This window comes from Natator depressus, chromosome 8 (genome assembly GCF_965152275.1).
Source record: "Natator depressus isolate rNatDep1 chromosome 8, rNatDep2.hap1, whole genome shotgun sequence".
NCBI classification, from domain to species: Eukaryota; Metazoa; Chordata; order Testudines; family Cheloniidae; genus Natator; species Natator depressus.
In genome coordinates this window covers 104,550,426-104,574,466 of record NC_134241.1, presented here as the reverse complement: position 1 = coordinate 104,574,466, position 24,041 = coordinate 104,550,426, and the positions used below count along the sequence as shown (strand labels likewise).

At 45.3% G+C, this 24,041-nt stretch overlaps 1 protein-coding gene across 3 annotated transcripts in view; it reads right to left on the bottom strand.

Annotated features, from left to right (window-relative positions):
- The window catches only part of ERI3 (ERI1 exoribonuclease family member 3), a 240,124-nt gene that overhangs the window by 203,152 nt on the left and 12,931 nt on the right, over window positions 1-24,041 (bottom strand). For all 3 annotated transcript variants that reach the window (XM_074962337.1, XM_074962336.1, XM_074962335.1), the window contains exon 3: window positions 203-319. In XM_074962337.1, the coding sequence (XP_074818438.1) occupies window positions 203-319 (117 nt within the window). The remainder of the gene's footprint in view (window positions 1-202; window positions 320-24,041) is intronic.

Sequence of the window (24,041 nt, the reverse complement as noted above, 5' to 3'; positions counted from 1 at the left end):
AAAAGAACCCTGGTCCAGGACTGGGGCTCCAAGACACTATAATAAAATTATTATTATTATTAGAATCAACAGCAAGGAGTTGGAGTGATGGTTTACGTTCAACATGCACTAAGAGGTGCTAACCCTGACCCCATGCAAAAGGTAACCCTGTTTCCCGGTTAGAGAGAGACTCTTGGAGCACTGTGCGTCCTTCGCGCTTTACCTCTGTACAGAAGGGAGTAAGCTGAGGGTGCACCACCGGCTGCACATACATGTGAAAGGTGGATTCAATCTCCATCGTCCTGCCATTTAGCTTCAGAATGGGGAACTCAATGATTTCCTGAATAAGGCACAAAAGAAAACAAGTTGTTATAAAACGACAACCGCTGGGAAGACCCAAACCAAGCTCTTCGGGGCAGGGGCCATCTTTTTGTTCTGTATTTGGACACCACCTAGCACGATGGGGTCCTGCTCCAGACTGGGCCTCCTAGGCGCCGCGGTAATACAAACAATACATTACAGGAAGATGGCACCTCCCCATATTAAGGAGAGGCATACAGCTCTAAAAAGGAAAAAGTGAGGCCCAATGTGCACACGTGCCTAGGAAGGAATGGGGTTGCAACACTGCTATTAGGAAGGGTTACAAGTTTGCAGTTTATTACGGTAGCTGCCAAAACTAGGCAGCAAGGACTTACTGCCATGTCTCTGTCTAAGTCGCAACAATCCCAAGCTTTCCCACCAGGATCTGATCACCCTTGGGCAGAATGTCAGCCTGCCACCACGCTCAAAACACAACCCACAAAGCCAACACACAGACACATACAGCAGATCCATTGTCACTTAGCCAGTGCAATCCAGAAGCTGTACTCAGAGAGATCAACTTTACCAGGGGCTCTTCTGAAGGATATGGGACATTAGACAATTACAGCCAGGATGCTATTGCATAAAGCGCCTCCGGCTGGGAGAGGCTGGGGCTGAAGTTGCAATGCGCTCTCCCACGGCCTGGACTGCTAGGCCACGCTATCCACAGAATACTGTGATGAACCAGGAGCTCCCTCACCAATGCTATCTGTATGGCACAGAGCACTGCAGCAAACACTGGTTTATTCCTTACAGCGAATTTATGCTGATAGGGAAATAGAAACGTTCTTCATCAGGAGAGTGTTCAATTATAGGAATAATCAGCAATCAAAAATTTACATGGACCTGTTAATAAAAAGTTTAAACAAAGCCAGTTACGATGGATTTCTCAATTATTAAAAAATATATATGAAATTAAAAGATCCAACCCCTGAATAAAGGCGATAAAATCCTTTGTGTTTGTCCCCCTCCTCTTCTCCCCCCAAGTTTAATGTAAGAGAAGTGACAATTTGTTTGGTGTCTTTAAAGAATAATTTGTTTCTGTTATTTAATAGAGATGCATGGCACCAGGATTCTGGAGTGCAAATGAGCCCATTGAGTGATAACCATGCAACAAGCCTCTCAAATCACTTGAGGGGGGAGGGGGAAGAGCAGGAGAGAGAGACAGAGAGAGAGAGAATAAAAAAAACATTGCTTTTTAATATTCAAAAACAGTTTGCAAAATTTAATCAAAGCACAGCAAAAGCTAACATTTTTACCACTTTGACATTTTTATTAGCGCTTTCATAAATTTTTAAAACATGAATGGAATTAGTTTAACAACAAAAAACTGCCTGAAAACATCTGGAAGAGACAAATAAGAAATAATACAAAATAAATAAATAAAAAGCAACTCTTGCGAGTAAAATTAGCATGCGGAAAATGCAATCGCTGCAGAGTGGTTAATGTAGCCTTCAGGCCCCGGCTGCAACCCCAGTGACCCAGGCACGGAAATTATTGTGAGGTCATAAATACGAGATGATGACATCACCACACGCTGAAAGCCAGAGGGAGAAGGGGTTGGGAGAAAAGGAACAACACAACACGGATTTCTATTTCACACAGTATACATGAATACACTGCTACAGCATGAATGACTCCCGATCCAAGGACCTGGGGGCGGAGGGTGTAAAGGGGGCAGACACAGAGTGGGTTATGGGGTGGGGTAGGAAATGTGGGAAAGGCACGTCAAATGAACAGAAGAAGAAATAAGCACAACATTTAGCCTTAATGCAAGGTTAAGGTGGAGAAATCAAACAGCAGGGAATCCCAAAGCGAATGGTTCCCCCATAACATTAACCCTGCCACATGACACACCCTACAAATATGCAGTGGGGCAGAAGGAATTTTGTTTCCCGATTTTGGAGTCGATGATTTCTCTGCCTCAGCACTGCACGAAGGCTCAAAGTTTCAAAAACCCCGTATCACTAGTAAATACACTTCAGGTAACACTGTTCAGACGTTGCAATGGCCCCACACACCACTCAGACCTAGTCCCATTCTAAATCTGAACTCACCAAATTCAGCCAATTGAATGATCATCACGAGAAAGCGAAAAAGCGAAAGGTGGTCAGAATAGGAAATGGGCTTTTGTTCTTCCCCCTCATTTAATCCTGAAATGGCCGAACACCCTCGGCTCGACTGCTCCCTCCGTACCATAACCGCAGAGCAGACGCCCGGCACTGCGAGTTTCAGCTCAGGAGGAGAACGTTTTAGCAAGTCTTGGCATATATGACAAGGGAGTTACACTGAAACCATTTTGTAGCTTTAGCTCGAGGGAGGGCTAGCTAACGGCTAGTGTTCTCCTACCTGCCAGCCTTCCATTCCCAAGCTCAAAGACCCCTTCGTTCTCCAAAGGGCTGAGCCCCTTCAGACCCCACAGACTTCAATGGGAGTCAAGAAAGCGCCGCACCTTTTAGGGTTGGGCTCTACATGAGGCGCGATTGCCCAAAGGGGTCTCTCCATCACAGGATGAAGGGAACAGAAATTGCTCTCCCAGATGGAGACACAGCCACAGACTGTATGTGCATTGCCCTGCAGAGAGCAGTCCTAGGGGAACGGATAGCTCCTGTGGAGCCCATCAAGCGCCCGGAGGTGAAGAAGGGCTGAAAGAGAGCCTTGTGTGACGCTGCCCGCTGGAATCAAATGACAGACCAGAGGCAAAAATCACTTTCAGGAGGGTCGGATTAAAACAGACTGGGAAAATAAAAAGATGAACTGAAAAATGTAATGCTATCAAGAATTAATACTGGTCTATGGTCACAGAGAAAAAAATGACTAGCAACTTGGATGTCTTGGGAGAAAGACTAATGGGGTTTTTTGGCTTATTTGGTCAGTTTTTCAAGGGAGTGGTGAGGATCTTCCCAAAAACCTGTTTATCTGAATGCTCCCTAGAGTGGAGATTTTTCCAGTCTCTGGCAATGTTTGCTCCGCTGGTATCTAAGGCAACAGATACCAGCCCCATGAAATCAGCTCCACTCCTCGCTAACAACGTTAGCCAGTCCTGCAATGAAATTTAACCTGTGACACCACTGTACTTTTCATTTAAACTTTCATTTGGAGAGAAGCAGTGTTCGGAGACCCTGCAGTTTGTCCTAATAAAGACAAGTGTTGGGGCCTTTAAAGGTGCCATTCATCTTTTGCCTTTATTAAATTCAATTTTCTTAAGCCCATGATGCATCATGAAATTAGGAGTTGACATTCCTGTGGAAACAAAAATATCTATCAAATATAAATAGGAAAAAAATCCTCTATTACCAAAAATGCATGGCTTAAAGTTGATCTGTTTCCACTTAAAAAAAAAAAAACCCACCACCAAGCATATGGCTTGTTTTAGATACCCAAAATGTTATTACAGATCTAGAATTTCATTCGTAATTATTATGAAATGGTGAGCCAACCCTCCCTCCAACCCGACAGACTGCGATTCAGAAAAGCAGCCGGGCACCCATATACTCTCACAACTGGCCAGGCTAACTCTGAAGTGCTAGGTTACATCTACACTGTCAAACCGGTTTTGGGGGGGGGGGGAAACATTAAAATTACAGGTACATCGGAAATTGGTCCATTTTGGCTGAATGTAAAAACTGCCCAGAGAGCGCCACCACACATCCGCATCTAATTCTGACCTTAGGGAGCATTAATGCCAACTTCAGTGTTCCCCATATCTAGTTCCCCCAGCATTAGTCTCTCCCATCTCTAACCCTTTTTTAATTGTTTTCTTATAGATTTCTCACAGCCCAAGCTGAACTGGTAAGAACTGGTAACTGCAAACACGAGGAGGAGTTCTGAATGAGTTGGAACCGTTTTGGAGGTATTTGGAGATTGCAAATAGTCATATTCTACCAGGAATACGAACAATCCAGTGTGTACGCCCATTCCCACTGCAGTTATATATTGGATTTAGTAGGGTAGCCTAACTTGAAAGGAAACCTGGAATTCAAATTGCTGGTGATAAATAATACACTCTTTATTTGCCTTTCCATTATCACGAAAAGTTGAATACATTTTGAATGGGGAAAGTCTTTGGCGCACAGCTCCAAATTGCTAGCACAGGCATTTGCAATTATATTGTGGGAACAAAAATTCTAAAATCAATTTTAGCAGGTCTGAAAAGACACCACAATTCCTCCCCACTGTGCTAATATACAAATGTGGGAAAAGTTAAAATTGAAAACATCCTGTTACCAAATCTGTTTGCTCGTATACATGAGTCTGCAGTTCTTTAAACTAAACTGCATGACAGCTCACTGATAATTTTTGCCCTCCTTCCCAGCCACCCCAAAAGAGAGACACCACATGCAAGCACTCTGAATAACCTGCCTGTCCCATGACAGTTCTCTTTGAAACAGCTGGTAGGCTGCATCACAACTAGCTGAGGCAAAGCTAACAAGGACTTCCTTTTCTGAGGGATTAGGAAAATTCACGAGGGCCTGTGAAATCACCTCTATAAATTCAGCCTTTTCCTGCTTTACACTCACTACGTGAAACCTCCTGCCTAAAACACCAAGCTGGGGATGCAGGAGGAGGGGGAAAGGGAAATTATTAATTTTAATTCTGCTGATAATAAAGAAATTAAACAAACAATTACACTCACTAAACGTTTTCCCACAATGGGGAAATCTCTTGGATACAGAAACAAACCAGCAAGAGTTATACTGCTATTCACAGAGGAATCCTTTGCCCATAATCTTGGATTCTTGGAACCTCAACATTATTAGATTACAAGAATAAAATACACAGCAAGATCTTCCAGGCTCGTCAAACCCTTTCACCCAAGTGTCTATGTGAGGAGTGGGCGGGGCATACTCAAAGCCCCTTATTTCTTTATTTAGGTTAAAGACTATTGCCCATTGAGTTCAAAAACTACTCTGGAGTATGACTTATTCCACCCCCCCCCAGAAGAAGTTTAATAAATACAAAGGATAAAAGATGCCCGTAAAAATTAGAGCTGACTGTTCAAAATGTAATAAAAACAAGTAGGTGCCGCCCATGAGGGAAAAGGATTTTTCTGGTAAGAAAAAGGACATAACCTTCTGCTAAGACACAGATCCCCTTTTACACCTTCCAAAGGGGGCAGAGGCAGGAGGGTCCTCCCTGGAAGGGACACACTCTCAATGGCTGTGCAGTCTGTTCAACTGTTTTTCTTTCGAAGAAAAAAGTCATTTTATGCAAAAACAGCTTATTTCTTAAACAAACACTCGTGTTTTTGATTTACACCACGGGCTGCTCCTAAATAATTTATGGCGGGTTAAATTTATTGCAGAGGCCTGGCTGGCTGCAAATTCGAATTGCCAAATAATTAGATTTTAGGGCAATGCTTATAAATTATCCGCCGATTTGTCCGGACTTGTTTGTCAGTTGCTTTGTGCTTCGGGTCATCTTTGGCATTTCACTGTTTGTGTTTTAATTGCTGATTTACACTTTGACAGATGAGAGTTGATGCCTCCAAGTTTCCGGAGCAGGGGGGAGTAAGAGAGGGAAGAATCAGAGCTTTTAGAAAGCTTGTTTCTCCCTTTTTTCCAGGACAATTAAAATAGAAAAAGGGACGGAACCTGAACAGTGCAAATCTAACAGATTTGTCTTTTTTCCCCCCCTTCCTTAATTATTTTAACTAAAGCTGTTTTCAAGTTGAGCAGTCCTGCACTGGCCTCCAGGGGCGACTGGCGAGATGAGCTCACAGGTCTTATCCCCAATAGCTAATTTTGATTAAACCGACCAAAACACACATCATACAGACAATGAGGTCAGTAACTGGGGGGGAAAAAGGGTCCCAAAAAAAAAAAAAAAATCACAGGCCATGCTAACTTTCTGAAGGATGGTCATCTAACGCACGCGCGTGCGTGCACACACACACACAGAGTGGAATATTGCAGTACACGTTCTGAGGCAAGTTACTTGGCGTATTAGTCAACCCTGTTCAAGAGCCCTTTGAGGCAGCAGCAAACACCAAATTACTTCTGCCATAACTACCTGGAAGAAGGCACACACATTTGAAGTTAAATTAATTTAAACAAATATATCCTGGGAAAGGAGCAGAGAAAGTGCAGGTTGGGGGGAATCCTAGACTTTCACACTCAGCATCACTCAAAGGAAGAACAAAAGGGAACAAGGGAAACCACCACAAGATAATGAATCCTGCAGAAAAGGTTGACTTGATGCCAACTTCTGCTGCTGGCTCTTGGAATACTAGGGTTTTCTTCCCGCCATCCCTGCCTCTAGGATCAATGTACTGCCTGCCACAAATGTTCAGACATCAGGAGTCAGGCCCCCAAAATCATGAGACTCTCTTGACAATCATGACATTTGCTTTTAAATGATCAACTGAGGTTCTTTTTCTTTAGTCTTCTGGGTTCTGAGCCTTCAGATCACACTTGGGTCATATTTTCAGACTTTTCTCCACAACCATGACGGCAAGAAACTTTTCCAAGGCCAAAAGGGACCATTATGTTCATCGAGTTTGACCTCCTGTATAACACTGGCCACCGAACATCCCCAAATAATTCCCAGAACAGATCTGTTAGAAAAACATCTAATTTTGAGTTAAAAATTGCCAGTGATTCAGAATCCACCAGGACGCTTGGGAAATTGTTCCACTGGTTAATGACTTTCAGCTTTAAAACTGTACACCTTATTAACCATCTTACTTTGCCTGGCTTCAACTTCCAGCCATTGGATCATGTTAGACCTTTCTCTGCTAGACTGAAGAGCCCATTATCAAATATTTGTTCCCCATATAGGTCATTATAAACTGTGATCAAGTCACCCTTAACCTTCTCTTTGTTAAGCTAAACAGACTGAACTTGAGTCAATCACTATTAGGCAGGTTTTCTAATCCTTTAATAATTCTCCTGGCTCTTCTCTGAACCCTCTCCAATTTATCCACCTCCTTGAACTGTGGACACCAGAACTGGACACAGGATTGCACCAGTGCCAAATATAGAGGTAAAATAACCTACTCCACTCCTACTCAGGATTCCGATTTGTGGAACAAATAACTGCATTACCCTTTTGGCCACAGCGTCACACTGGGAGCCAGTGTTCAGCTGATCATTCACCATGACCGCCAAATCTTTTTTCAGAGTCACTGCTTCCCAGGATAGAGTCCCCCATCCTGTAATATGGCCTCCATTCTTTGTTCCGAGATTAAGGACATTTAGTCATGCTAAAATGCATATTGTTTGCTTGTGTCCAGTTTACGAAGTGATCCATATTGATCTTTAAAAAAGGGAAGAAGGAGGATCCTGGGAACTACAGGCCAGTCAGCCTCACCTCAGTCCCTAGAAAAATCATGGAGCAGGTCCTCAAGGAATCAATTCTGAAGCACTTAGAGGAGAGGAAAGTGATCAGGAACAGTCAGCATGGATTCACCAACAGCAAGTCATGCCTGACTAATCTAATTGTCTTCTATGACAAGATAACTGGCTCTGTGGATGAAGGGAAAGCAGTGGACGTGTTGTTCCTTGACTTTAGCAAAGCTTTTGACACAGTCTCCCTCAGTATTCTTGCCAGCAAGTTAAAGAAGTATGGGCTGGATGAATGGACTATAAGGTGGGTAGAAAGTTGGCTAGATTGTCGGGCTCAACGGGTAGTGAGCAATGGCTCCATGTCTAGTTGGCAGCCGGTATCAAGTGGAGTGCCCCAGGCGTCGGTCCTGGGGCCGGTTTTGTTCAATATCTTCATAAATGATCTGGAGGATGGTGTGGATTGCACCCTCAGCAAGTTTGCAGATGACACTAAACTGGGAAGAGTGGTAGATACGCTGGAGGGTAGGGATAGGATACAGAAGGACCTAGACAAATTGGAGGATTGGGCCAAAAGAAATCTGATGAGGTTCAACAAGGACAAGTGCACAGTCCTGCACTTAGGATGGAAGAATCCCATGCACCGCTACAGACTAGAGACCGAATGGCAAGGCAGCAGTTCTGCAGAAAAGGACCTAGGGGTTACAGTGGACAAGAAGCTGGATATGAGTCAACAGTGTGCCCTTGTTGCTAAGAAGACCAATGGCATTTTGGGATGTATAAGTAGGGGCATTGCCAGCAGATCGAGGGACGTGATCGTTCCCCTCTATTCGACATTGGTGAGGCCTCATCTGGAGTACTGGGCCCCAAACTACAAGAAGGATGTGGAAAAATTGGAAAGAGTCCAGCGGAGGGCAACAAAAATGATTAGGGGTCTGGAACACATGACTTATGAGGAGAGGCTGAGGGAACTGGGATTGTTTAGTCTGAGGAAGAGAAGAATGAGGGGGGATTTGATAGCTGCTTTCAACTACCTGAAAGGGGGTTCCAAAGAGGATGGATCTAGACTGTTCTCAGTGGTAGCAGATGACAGAACAAAGAGTAATGGTCTCAAGTTGCAGTGGGGGAGATTTAAGTTGGATATTAGGAAAAACTTTTTCACTACGAGGGTGGTGAAACACTGGAATGCGTTACCTAGGGAGGTGGTGGAATCTCCTTCCTTAGAAGTTTTTAAGGTCAGGCTTGACAAAGCCCTGGCTGGGATGATTTAGTCGGGGATTGGTCCTGCTTTGAGCAGGGGGTTGGACTAGATGACCACCTGAGGTCCCTTCCAACCCTGATATTCTATGATTCTATAATCTGCATAAGTGACCTGTCAGCTTCGTCATTTACCACTCCCCCAATTTTTGTGTCATCTGCAAACTTTATCCAGGATCATTTTATTACAGATCATTTATCAAATATCATAGGGTCATGAACAGATCCCTGCAGAATCTGACTAGAAACACACCCAACTGGATGATGATTCCCCGCCTACAATTACATTCTGAGACCTGTCACTAGGCCAGCTTTCAATCCACTTAAAGTGTGCCGTGTTAATTTTATATCTTCCCTTTCTGGCTTGCTGTCCCAAGCCACAACCACATCCCTGGATGAGAAGGCTTGGACAAGACTCCCCACTAGAACGTACCAATGCAGTACAGCAGCTGGTGGGTGAGAGACACTCAGCACTCCCTCTCCTTCCGCCAGCAGCTGAGAACATTGTCTCACAGCCAGAGGGAGCCCAAAGAAAACAACAAAAATGGTCAGGGGCCAGTGGGACTGACTGAAACAAAGGAGAGACCAAAAGAGTTTGATGTATGTGATTTAGCTAAACCGTACCTAAGAGGTGGGGGCACATGTCGACATGGTGTCATCTGTACGGACATTAGAAGGGTGTCTGAACACCATGGAGAAGGGAATTATTCAATCCAACACGAGGTAAAACAAGTTTAATCCATGAGCCCTAAATGGGAAAGTTTTCAACTAAATAGCTGGAAAAATGTCTCGACAGTGACGTGTGTTAGAGCATAGAACAGTCTCCCACAGGCAGAAGAGTGGTCCCCCATTGCTCTGGATGCACCAGAAAGTGTCCTGTCGGAAGCACCCCTGCCCCAGCACCCAGGGGAGTAAGTGGAGGATCCACTTCTAACGTCTATGATCCCCAAAGTACTTCCCACCCCAAAAAGAGGAGACTGGGACCAACAACTGAATTGGAGCCACAACCTTGATGACGAAAAGCCTAAATCCTACTTTTTAACCATTTTTTCCAATCAAGCTGATTGAGGTCCAAGGCCTCATCCCAGGGCACACAGTGATTGTTTGTGCACCAGAGCGTTAGGTCAAAAGTTTCCCACCTTTGCTAACAGCAGTGCCGCTCTGTCAGACCGAGCAATGACGGGAGCACTAGTGTTCACAAGCCTTCAGCAGCCACCATCATCTATCCCTGCTTGGGGCCCAAGTCTGCATATGGAGTCATCTCTAGACCATTTCCTCAGAGATTTTCAAAGCCACTTAAGGCAGTGGTCCCCAAACTTTTCACGTTCTCCCACCCACCCCCGGATGCTCAAATCCTATTAAAGTCAAATCGCTTAGGTGGGTTTGAAAATCCAGACGAAAGGCTCCAATTTAGCTATTTGTAGACTGGGATGTTTCCATTAGGAAACATGACAGAACCACTGACAGATCCCACATACCGACAGATAGCTCACCGTCCTCATCCCTCTTCGCTGGCCTAAACCCTCCATTTCTCATTTACTCCTGAGCTGATCTCTGCCCATCACACCTGTCTGCCTCCCACGCTCCCCTCAACTCTCTCATACACATGCATTGAGCCTTCCTACTGCTTCTTGCCCCAAACCATCAGCTGTACAGACTCTCCTCCCTTCCACATTCAGAATCAGAAACACAGAAATACCAACATCATCCATTTGTTTCCTCAAAAGTCACTCACACGTCTTTGATTGCCTGTTGCACGAGGCTGTAAAGCTACGATAGCTGAAGCTTGATGTCACGATGAAGATTTGCAGCTCAGACCAAACTGGAGCCTGCAGCATGTATCACCCTGTGGGGCAGGGTAAGCCAGGCTAAGCCGGTCCTTGCGCTTCCAGACATTACCTTTTTATGGCAAAGGACAACAACCCACACTGAAGCCTTTTTCGAGCGATGAAATAAGATGGCAAATGCTGGCTGTAGGAGCTGTTCTCCCTTCCCTCATCTCAGGCAGACTCTCAGGTCTTCGAGCCATGCCCCTTTTCCTCCCATCAGCCACTGTCAAAATCAACGTACTAAACAAAGCCCTCATGCACCAGAGTTGGCAGTGTTCAGCAGAGGACACCTCCTCTATGAAGCTGGCCATTTCTTTAACAAGCACTCCCTCATGCACGACGCAGCGGGTGGGAGAGACATTTACCCCAAAAGCAAAGAGCCCTCACATTTTTACCTTCTTGTTGCCTGACCAAAAAATAAAGAAAATCAGTCATTCACAACAGGCTCTCTGCTCTGCAGCCTGAAACAAACGCAGACTTTCTTGTATTAAGGTCCAGAAATGTTTCCCTCCCCTCCAAGCAGCGCAAATGATCGACATTGCCAGCGCTGGTAAAACACGTGGGATAGGTGCGAAGGTCGTGTTTGTGTGCGTGTGCGTGAACACTGGGGTGCTATAGACATCCCAGCTAACAGTAGGCTGCAGTGGATTTTTGCCTAGTATAGACAAGGCCTAACAACAGAATCAGAATAACTCTACCAACAAACCGAAGTCTACATAGATAACATAATGATGGCTGGCAAGCCAGCCTAAGAAATAGGAGAGAGGGGACAAGCACAAAAATCTCATCACTGAAAGGCTGGCTATTCCACACTCCCTGGGGGATTAGCAACGAGATCTTAACAGCACTAAATCCCACTCCCTTCATCCAAATTAGAGATCATATACCCTATGACCAGAGCAGGGCAAAGAGGAAAACAGGGGCCCTGCCCAATCCCTCTCGGGGACCCCACAAATGAACAAGTGAGATAACAATCCTATTTCGCAGCTGGCGAAACTGAGGCAAAGAAAGGTTACTGACTAGCCTAAGGTCACACAGGGGTCTATGTTGGAGCCAGAGGTAGAATTCAAGAGCTCCTGGCTCCAATTCTGTATTCAAACCACCATCTCCTGGCTGCTTACAGCCCAAAAGGATTTCCATGGGGTGGGCAGAAAGGTGACCATGAAGTTAGATGCTTTCTTGGAAAGTTCTTTTTGCCTTTTTACTCTCTGAACTTTTATTTTTCCTGCTTGGGCTCGGTCCCAGATCTCATTTTCTGGAGGGACTGAAGAACAGCCACTCGGCTACGTTTGAGTCAGACATGTCCTTCCCTTCTGCGATCAATCTGCAGGCTTCAGGCTATGTCTACACGACAGATCTTACAGTGGCACAGTTGTACTGCTGTAAGGTCTCCCATGTAGCCGCTCTACGCCAACAGGAGAGAGCTCTCCTGTCAGCATAATTAAACCACCGCCAATGAGCGGCGGTAGCTATGTCAGCAGGGGAGCGTCTCCTGCCGACATAGCGCTGTCCACACCGGCGCTTTTGTTGGTAAAACATGTCGGTCGGGGGGAGGGGGAGGGTTCACACCCCTGACCAACAAAAGTGCTAATGTAGACAAAGCCTTAGTGATTGGTCAGATGCTCGTCTGAACTCGGGGAACTTAAAAATGCTGTTTGGCTTTAAAGCATCATACTTGGAAAGGACACAAGATGTCCTCAGCAAGCACTGATGACTCAAATCTTACAAATATGGCTTTGAAATACCTCCACTATGAATATTTACAGGCAGCGTTTGTACCGCACACTGCACAATGGGGCTAAGAACGACTGGTGTTTCAAAGTGCTACCACAATATCGTAAGCGCACTAAACTACTGTGCTTGTTCCCTTAACCTCAGGCTGCAAATGTGTTCAGCTGCACAAGTCGGGGGAGGGAATATCTTTTACTGGACCAACTTCTGTTCGGGAGAGAGACCAGCTTTCGAGCTGCACAGAGAGCTCTTCTTCAGGTCAGGGAAAGGTACTGAGAGGGTCAATACAAGTTCCAACAGATAGTTTAGCATAAGTACAGGTTTCAGAGTAACAGCCGTGTTAGTCTGTATTCGCAAAAAGAATGCATACTGTGGAAAATACAGAAGATGTTTGTTTTTATACACACAAATCATGAAAAAATGGGTGTTTATCACTACCCCACCCCACCCCCAAACCCACTCTCCTATTGGTAATAGCTTATCTAAAGTGATTCCAGGAGAGTGGGGGGGGGGGGGGGGGAGGAAGAAAACCTGGATTTGTGCTGGAAATGGCCCACCTTGATTATCATATACATTGTAAGGAGAGTGATCACTTTAGATAAGCTATTACCAGCAGGAGAGTGGGGTGGGGGGAGAGAAAACCTTTTGTAGTGATAAACACCCATTTTTTCATGGTCTGTGTGTATAAAAACATCTTCTGTATTTTCCACAGTATGCATCCAATGAAGTGAGCTGTAGCTCACGAAAGCTTATGCTCAAATAAATTGGTAAGTCTCTAAGGTGCCACAAGTCCTCCTTTTCTTTTAGCATAAGTAGTTAGCACATATTCTAAGGGACCATTCAAGGAGAAGTGGCCCGTTAACACCTCTATAATAACAGGACAGAAAGGGGGGTGAGTGGGTTACAGTTTGTTGTAATAAGCCATAAATCCAGTGTCTTTATTGAGACCATGATTTTTAGCGTCTAGCAACGTTAGGAATGTAAGCTCCCAGTCTCATCTTTTGAAAGCGTTGGGTAGGCGTCCTTCCAGGATGAGGACTGATAGGTCAGATATAGAGTGACTGCTTGTGAAAAATGTTCACCCACTGGTGATAGCTTGTGTCTGATGATGAGCTTGAAGAGGTTGGTGGGTTGTTTGAAGACTGGAAGAAGGGGCTCAGGAAAGATTTATTTCAAGATGGGGTCCCCATCGAGTATGGGTTGTAGTTGTTTGATACCCCACAGGGTTCCAATATGGGATGGTACATGACAACTAAGGGTGTGTGGTCAGAGGGGGTTTTACCTGGAGGGGGTATGAATCTTCCCCCACCCCCCATGGTGAGTGCTGCTTACTACCTTTTTCTGAAAAAAACCACCCTATTTAACTACGCCATTGGTTACCTGCTCCACGGGTAATGATTGCATAGCTAATGGCACAGTGCTCAAACAGTGCAGGGACACTAGTGCACCCTGTGATAATTTAGGACTGGCCTACATTACAGAGTTAGGTCGACACAAGGCAGTTTACACTGACCTAACTCTGTAAGTGTCTACCCTAAAATGTCGTTCCCACCGATGTAACTTGCTCACCACACCGACTTAATAACTCCACCTCTGTGAGAGGCGAAGCACTTAGGTCGATGTAGTTAGGTCGACACAGCGCCAGCACAGACACTGCGTTGCTTACATCGACTGTAGCTGCCTTTCAGAAGCCGTCCCACAATGCCCCACACTGACAGTTAAATGGGCTGAAGCACTCCTACTGAGGATACGCACCACCGACACAAGGAGCGCCGTGTGGACATGCAAATCGATGTAATTACTGCAGTGGCTGTATGTCGATGTACTTTAGGTCAACTTAATTTTGTAGTGTAGACTTGCCATTAGTCTCAGTAAGCTGCTAAGCAAAGGAGCACTGTGACTGCTTTAAAGCTGATGATCTTATTGGCCTGCCAACAACAGATTGGTCCAGACCTGCTTAGTTCTCAATCAGTACTCTACAGGTGACCACCTGAGTGCCTCGTATTCTAGGCTTGTTGCTATAATAATGGTGGTTTATTTTTTAAAGATGAAATTGCTTTGAATATTTTCATACATCAGATGTCTTGCCTGGTGGTTTAGTAGTTGAGCTCTGCAGGAGACCTGGGTTTGATTCCCGCTCATGTTATCTAGCTCCAAGGGCTTGAAATAAATACAGTTAATTCTGTAGCCTGCAGCCATGTCAGATCACATGGGTCACAGCAAGACTGTGCCCTCTTACTACTAGAATGGGGGAGGCCTCCAAGGTAAAACAACTGCCAGGAAGAACATGTCTTTTCTGCACCAGACTGCAGCTGTTATTTCATACCCTAAAGAACTTGTTCTGAAATTCTGGTTGCACTTCTCCCATCTCTACCAATTTATTTTCCTTGTTTTATTTTTCCTCTTTTAAAGGAGGGAGATTATATGCAATTGGTTACATTAAGATCTGAACTATAAGACTGCATGAACTGCATAAGATAAGGTTCCCACAGCATTGCAACAGGGACACATGCTATATGGGAAACATGGTACAAAGGAACTGCACCTCTTCTGTTACTTTAGATTTATATCTGTAGCACGGGGTGTTTCTGCAGTTTATATGCTCTTAGCATAACTTTAGCAACAAAGCAAAACCCTTCGAATCATTTTATCACATGCATCTTTAATAGCATTCCTCCAGTAACACCATAGGAAGAAGCTGAATTGGGAACTATTTGTTTAAACCATAAGTGCAACCTGAGTAGCATATAGATAAGTAATCATGTACTACACCCATTGGAATGATTATGCACGAGGGAGCAGAGTTAAGGTCAGCATGGGAAACAAGTCTGAATTTCTTTACTTTTGAGCAATTAAAAATCAACCTTAATGTGGGTTTTGTCAGAGGATTTACAACGCAGTCAAGTCCAACGGCCGTATGAACCCTGGGCTAAAAGAGAGCTGCCGCTGGCCTGGGGATTCCTAGGCAGGGCCGGCAGCCAGCGGAATCTCTCCCTGTCTGCAGTCCCAGGTTTACAATGACACCAGGCTCACACTCAGAAGCAGCCCCGCTCTGCCCCAGAGGTCCCACCCGCTGCCTGGCCTCTTCCCCGAAGCTCCACCCGCCATTCGCTCCTCTCCGCCCCCTCCTCCCACACGTGGCGGGGTCTCACAGAGAAGAGGCCATGCCGGGGGGGGGGGGGGGGGGGGGCAGAGCAGAGAGGGAGGTGGGGCCTCAGGGCAGAGCAGGGCCCACAAAAGATTAATCTGGCCCTTCCTGTCTGCATTTGGCTAGGACAGTGACCATTCCCTCTGATGCCGGCCTTGTTGATAATCTACTGTATTCCCTTCTGGCCTCCAGACAGGACTATTGCAATACGGTCTGCTTGGAGCGCCTCTCGAAAAGCACCTGGAAGCTACTCCTAGTGCGGCACTCAGCTGCCTGCCTAGCCCCTGGGCCCAGCAGCAGGGAGCACGTTATACCGACAGTATTCTTGTGTGACAAAGTTCCTGCTCTACCTTGGTGGGTCTTGCGCTTAGTGGCAGATTTGCTCGCCTTGGAGCTTCACGGCAGCCCTCAGCTTGGCCGTTTTTCTGAATTCACAGTCCAGGTCGACGACTCCTGTTTCTGACCAGGAGTTGGGAGGTTTGGGGGGAACCCGGGCCTTGCCCTCTACTCCGGGTTCCAGCGCAGGGCCCTGTGGAATGCAGCTGTCTGGAGTGCCTCCTGGAACAGCTGTGCGACAGCCACAACTCCCTGGGCTACTTCCCCATGGCCTCCTCCCAACACCTTCTTTATCCTCACCATAGGACCTTCCTCCTGGTGTCTGATAATGCTTGTACTCCTCAGTCCTCCAACAGCCCACATTCTCACTCTCAGCTCCTAGTGCCTCCTGCTCCCAGCTCCTCACATGCACACCACAAACTGAAGTGAGCTCCTTTTTAAAACCCAGGTGCCCTAATTAGCCTGCCTTAATTGATTCTAGCAGCTTCTTGATTGGCTGCAGGTGTTCTAATCAGCCCGTCTCAATGGTCTCCAGAAGGTTCCTGATTGTTCTGGAACCTTCCCTGTTACCTTACCCAGGGAAAAGGGACCTACTTAGCCTGGAGCTAATATATCTGCCTTCTATTACTCTCCTTTAGCCATCTGGCCTGACCCTGTCACACTTGGTAGTCTCCACTGGCTTCCAGTGTGCAATCCAAGGTGATGCCTCTGACCTCTAAAGCCTGACGAGATTTTCGTCTGGCTAGCACAAAAGTTGCCTATCTCCCGATGCACCATCCCAACAACGGAGATGAGCAGGACCACATATCCATGGCCAATCTCTAGTTCTGCTTGAAGTAGGGCGGGGTGTTTCAAAGTAGCTTCCCTGCTGGACTGACAGCCCGTGCCCGTTGACCCTCACAGCACTATGCAAGGCCTATCTTTCTCTCAGACCTTCTCCGGAGGGAATGGTAGTGAGGAATGAATTTGTCTTTTACCCTGGGCTGGGAGCGGAAGAAAGTCTAAGGCTGATATTGACGGCAAGGAGTGCAGCATGCTTACCAATCTGTGCATGCACACTCGGTACATTAATAAAATAAGGACGTAGGGCAATGCGGGTTTGAACCTGGTAGGCATCTCACACAGCTACTAATGGGACTGACCACCAGATCAAGCCCTAATGACACAAGTTTAGTTTTCAAAAGGATTTGAGGGCACTCCTGTTCCCAGCCCTCAGAATCTGACCTTGCTAAACCTCAGGGGTTGGATTGCTGTTTCAAGTGTTAGGAGACACACTATGCACTTCTTCTCCTCCTCTCAGACTTCCCCACCGTGCTGTCAAATCTTGGAGTTGGCACCGGGGCATGCGAAATTATAACCAACACTCTCTGTTGACCCTGGGCTGCTCTGATCACCCATGACTATACCAAGAGAATCCACAAACAGGTATGTTCTTCCTTGCACGCGTATATTCTCACTTTGATTCACCTGTGCATCTATGAGGAGCCATCCAATGTTCAGGGAGTTTACAGTGAACTGACAAAACAGGGGCTGGTTTGCTGCAGTGCTCTATTACCGTGTAAAACATCTACCACCTCTCTCTTGCTCCCAAAGCTGGGAACGTTAAAGAACCACGGCATCTGGCTCAGGCATTGGAGTTACAGAGCAGCCGCCACGTATCACACTCACTCAATCCCTCTGGCCAGCTGAGGAGCAATACTGTTAGCGCCCTGAGGCAATCCCACTGTCCTTAAACAAAAGAATGGTGGCCGGGACATAAGATCCCAAGGGGAGACTTGTGAAGTGTGAAAAGTGGTCAAAATGAGGGATCTTCGGGGCTCCCAAAGGGATGTGAAGAACTCAGTTAGGGATAAAAAAAAGTTAAGCATGTGCTGGTCACAGCAGAGCACTTCCCAGGGGCGAATATAGCTAGTTCTGCAGATGCTATACCAACGCACCTTAGCATAGCTACGATCTCTCCTTCAAGTTTCCTGGGAGGAGTCTGAGCAGTGCAAAGGGTAGTTACTGAGAAAAGTAAAGTGATATTGTGGGATAGCACGTTTACTATGCGAGAGACTTCTAGGCTCAGTTTACATGCCAAAAAAATGGACTTGGCTAGCTGTTGCCACTACAAAACGGGAAGCTGAACACCACTTAGCACAGGAGTGGGCAAAATACCGGCCCAGGGTGTGCATCCAGCCCCCCAAATATTTTAATCCAGCCCTCATGCTCCTGCCAGGGAGCGGGGTCAGGGGCTTGCCCCACTCCGTGCAGCTCCTAGAAGCAGCTGCATGGCACCCCTCTGCCTCCTACGCGTAGGGGCAGCCAGGGGGCTCAGCACACTGCCCCCACCCCAAGCACCGCCCCCACAGCTCCCATTGGTTGGGAACTGTGGCCAATGGGAGCTGCTGGGGCAGCACATGCTGACGGGGCAGCACACAGAGCCGCCTGGCCACGCCTCCGCATAGGAGCCGGGGGGGGACATGCTGTTGCTTCTGGGAGCTGCTTGAGGGTAAGCACCACTCGGAGCCTGCACCCCTGACCCCCTCCCACGCCCCGACCCCCTGCCCCAGCCCTGATCCCCCTCCTGCCCTCCGAACCCCTCAGTTCCAGCCCAGAGCATCCTCAACCCCATACCCCCAGCTGGAGCCCTCACCCCACACCCCAACCCCCTGCCGAAGCCCAGAGCCCCCTCCCACACCCTGAACTCCTCATTTCTGGCTTCACCCCAGAGCCCTCACCCCCTAGCCAGAACCCTCATCCCCTCCCACACCCCAACCCCCAATTTCATGAGCATTCATGGCCCGCCATACTATTTTCATACCCAGATGTGGCCCTCGGGCCAAAAAGTTTGCCCACTCCTGACTTAGCATGTATACAGCATCTTCAAAGTGCTCTCCTGACAGCACCCCATTATCTCATCTTACCCGTGATGAAACTGAGGCAGAGAAGTTAAATGAGCAGCTCCAGGTCACACAAGGAACCAGTGGCACAGGTAAGATTAGGACTTGGCTGTTCCTGGCTCCAAATCCTGCGCTCAGACCAAACCTCTGCCTCTTACATCACTACCAGTAAAAGATTCCGTAACTGGAACTTAGCCAGCATTGTCCCTGGAAATACCTACGGCAGCATAAAGTCAGCGTGCTCACCAATAGCACTGAAGAGCCCAAGAGTTAACAGTAGCAAAAAACATGAATGTCAGTAAACAGATGACTCAGATACAATGAATGGGAAGGTCCCATTTTTACATGGTTGCTTTTCTGAGGACACTGTCTCTAAGCCTTATCAGCTGTGCTGATTCCAGTGCAGCAAGAACCATAGTAAACATAATTTCTTTAGTTTTCAGGCTAATTTGTTTTTGCCGAAGAGAGGGACTGTCAGCCCTGGCCAGACAAGGCATGATGCAGGCAGATGATGAACACAGATAATTAAAAAACAAAATCAAAGACCATCTCCACCTTAAAGGTTCCATTTCACCAACAATATATAGAGCAGATCTGCACTGGCCCAGACCATTACTTTCACGGCAAGGACTTGGGGACAAAGCTCCTTAAAACAGTAGTAATCGTATTCCACTCATGCTCCATTTTACTGCCAGCTGTAAACCAGCTCCACATGCCTCATGGTTTTGCATCAAAATGTGCGCAGACCAAACCCATCTCAAAAAGGACAAGGTAGAACCAATTTACAGGTTTGACAGGCCTGTGCACCCGAGGCTGGGCGTGCAAGAAATATCCCGACCTCTCCCTTGAGCAGAGGCAAAGGCTTTCCCAGCAGAATGAGATGCAAAGCCACAGCATCGCCTCAGGAAGACACAATCCCACAGGCAGCAATTGTCCTTTAATTTTCAGGTGAATTGTTTTCACAGACATGAGGAACCGACAGCCCTGCCCCGAGCAAGACATCGCATGGGGGGCATGCTACGACTGCTCAGTCCAGACCTGCAAACCCCTCTTTAAAAGTCTAAATCTAAGTAAAGATCCAGGTTAAGGCAGGTCTGTATTAACTACAGAACTGGTTTCTTACAACAGTTCTCAGTACTGAGATGCCCTAACCCGGAGTTGAAAACTGTTTAACTTTTTATACAAATGAGACACAGCCATTAGCATACCATCAGACACCGACCGCTATCAGCCAGTGCCAGCGACTGGTCAAATTCCTAGTGTAGACGTAGTTTACAGGAACCAAATCTTGTGACTATTTTGAGACACTACAATTCTGGCTGTTCATTCCCACGCTGGGCCCTGGGTAATATCTGAGTGAATAAAACTACCCAATAAAAACGGAAATCCAAGACCCACATTGATAAACTCTGGCAAGTCCAATGTAAAAGTATAATTAGGCAGGCCAAAAAAACTTGAAGAGCAAGTAGCAAAAGACTCAGAAACTAACTGCAAAAAAAATATTTTAAGTATATCAGAAGCAGGAAGCCTGCCAAACAGTCAGTGGGTCCACTGGACGATTGAGGTGCTAAAGGAGCACTCAAGTAAGATACGGACATTTCGGAGAAGCTCAATAAATTCTTTGCATCAGTCTTCACTGCAGAGGATCTGAGGGAGAGTCCCACACCGGAGCCATTCATTTTAGGTGTCAACTCTGAGGAACTGTCCCAGATTGAGGTGTCAAGAGAGGTGGTTTTGGAACAAACTGATAAACTAAAATAGTAATAAGTCGCCAGGACCAGATGGTAATCAGCTAAGAGTTCTAAAGGAACTCAAATATGAAATTGCAGAACTACTAACTGTGGTATGTAAGCTATCACTTAAATCAACATCTGTACCAGATGACTGGAGGATAGCTAATGTGACATCAATTTTTTAAAAAGTCTCTGGAAGTGATGCTGCCAATTACAGGCTGGTAAGCCTAACTTCAGTACCAGGCAAATTGGATAGAACTATAGTAAAGAACAGAATGATCTGAAACAAATGAACACGATTTGTGGGGGAAAAGTCAACATGGCTTCTATAAGGGGAAATCATGCCTCCAATGGATTAGAATTCTTTGAGAGGATCAACAAACATGTGGACAAGGGTTATCTAGTGTATATATAGTGTATTTGGACTTTCAGAAAACCTTTGACAAGGTCCCTCATCAAAGGCTCTGAAACAAAGTAAGTGTTGTGGGATAAGAGGGAAGGTCCTCTCATGGATCAGTAACTAGTTAAAAGACAGGAAACAAAGGGCAGGAATAAATGGTCAGTTTTCACGAGTGGAAAGGTGAATAGTGGTGTCCCCCGGGGACCTGTACTGGGACCAGTGTTGTTCAACATATTCATAAATGATCTTGAAAAGTGGTAAACAGTGAGGTGCCAAAATTTGCAGCCGATATAAAATTACTCAGGATATGTAAGTCCAAAGCAGACTGCGAGGAGTTATAAAGGGATCTCACAAAACTGGGTGATTGGGCAACAAAATGGCAGACGAAATTCAAACGTTGATAAATGTAAAGTAATGCACATTGGAAAACATAATCCCAACTATACATACAAATGATGTGGTCTAAATTATCTGTTACCACTCAAAAAAGACCGTTCTCCAAAAACATCCATTCAATCAGTCAAAAAGGCTAACAGAATGTTAGGAACCATTAGGAAAAGGGTAGATAATAAGACAGAAAATATCATAAGGCCATTATATAAATCCATGATATGCCCGCACCTTGAATTCTGCATACAGTTCTGGTAAACCCATATCAAAAAGATATATTAGAAACGAAAAGGTACTGGGAAGGGCAACAAAATGATTAGGGGTATGGAACAGCTTCCATACGAGGAGACATGAAAAAGACTAGGACTTTTCAGCTTGGAAAAGAGACGACTAAGGGGGGAAATGATAGAAGTCCATAAAATCATGACTGGTGGGGAGAAAGTGAATAAGGAAGTGTTATTTACCCCTTCACATAACACAAGAACTAGGGGTAACTGAATTAAATTAATAGACAGCAGGTTTAAAACGAAGAAAAGGAAGTACTTTTTCAAACAATGCACAGTCAACCTGTGGAACTCATTGCCAGGGGATTTTGTGAAGGCCAAAACTATAACAGGGTTCAAAAAAGAACTAGAAAAGTTCATAGAAGATAGGTTCATCAATGGCTACTGGCCAAGATGGTCAGGGTACAAGCTCATGCTCTGGGTGTCCCTAACATCTGACTGCCAGAAGCTGGAAATGGGCAACAGGGGATGGATCACTCCATGACTGCTGTTCTGTTCATACCCTCTGAAGCATCTGGCACCCTCCATTATCAGAAAGCAGGATACTGGGCTAGATGGACCATAAGTCTGACCCAGTATGGTCGTTCTTATGTTAATGACTGAAAATTAGGGCTGTTGATTAATTGCAGTTAACTCATGCGATTAACTCAAAAATATTAATTGCGATTAAAAAAATTAATTGCGATTAATCGCACTGTTAAACAACAGACTACCAATTTAAATTTATTAAATATTTTTGGACGTTTTTCTACATTTTCAAATACATTGATTTCAGTTACAACACAGAATACAAAGTGTACAGTGCTCACTTTATATTATTTTTTATTAAAAATATTTGCACAGTAAAAATTATAAACAAAGAAACAGTCTTTTTCAAATCACTTCATACAACTACTGAAGTGCAACCTCTTTATTGTGAAAGTGCAACTTACAATGTAGATTTTTTGTTTGTTTTTTTGTTACATAACTGCACTCAAAAACAAAACAATGTCAAACTTTAGAGCCTACAAGTCCACTCAGTCTTACTTCCTCTTCAGCCAATCGCTAAGACAAACAAGTTTGTTTAAATTTACAGGAGATAATGCTGCCTGCTTCTTATTTACAATGTCACCTGAAAGTCAGAACAGGCGTTCACATGGCACTTTTGTAGCTGGCATTGCAAGGTATTTACGTGCCAGATATGCTAAACATTCATATGCCCCTTCATGCTTCAACTGCCCTTCCAGAGGACATGCTTCCATGCTGATAACACTCATTAAAAAAAAATGCATTAATTATATTTGTGACTGAACTCCTTGGGGGAGAATTGTATGTCTCCTGTTCTGTTTTACCCACATTCTTCCATATATTTCATGTTACAGCAGTCTCGGATGATGACCCAGCACATGTTCGTTTTAAGAACACTGTAGATTTGACAAATTGCAAAGAAGGTACCAATGTGAAATTTCTAAAGATAGCTACAACACTCAAGATAGCTACAACACTCGACCCAAGGTTTAAGAATCTGACGTGCATTCCAAAATCTGAGAGACGAGGTTTGAGCATGCTTTCAGATGTCTTAAAAGAGCAACACTCTGTTGCGGAAATTATAGAACTGAACCACCAAAAAAGAAAATCAACCTTCTGCTAGTGGCATCTGACTCAGATGATGAAAATGAACATGCGTCGGTCCGCGCTGCTTTGGCTCTTTATCAAGCAGAACTCGCCATCAGCATGGACGCAGGTCTACTGGAAGGGTGGTTGAAGCATGAAGGGAACATGTGAATCTTTAACTGTATCTGGCACGTAAATATCTTGCAACACCGGCTACAACAGTGACGTGCAAATACCTGTTGTCCCTTTCAGGTGACACTGTAAACAAGAAGCGGGTAGCATTATCTCCTGCAAATGTAAACAAACTTGTTTGTCTGAGCGATTGGCTGAACAAGAAATAGGACTGAGTGGACTTGTAAGCTCTAAAGTTTTACATTGTTTTATTTTTGAGTGCAGTTACTTTTTTAATACATAATTCTACATTTGTACGTTCAACTTTCATGATAAAGAGATTGCACTACAGTACTTTTATTAGGAGAACTGAAAAATACTATTTCTTTTGTTTTTTGCTGTGCAAATATTTGTAATAAATAATAATATAAAGTGAGCACTGTACTGTGTGGTAATTGAAATCACTATATTTGAAAACGTAGAAAACATCCAAAAATATTTAAATAAATGGTATATTATTCTTTAACAGCGTGATTAATCATAGAATCACAGAATATCAGGGTTGGAAGGGACCTCAGGAGGTCATCTAGTCCAACCCCCTGCTCAAAGCAGGACCAATCCCCAATTAAATCATCCCAGCCAGGGCTTTGTCAAGCCTGACCTTAAAAACTTCTAAGGAAGGAGATTCTACCACCTCCCTAGGTAACGCATTCCAGTGCTTCACC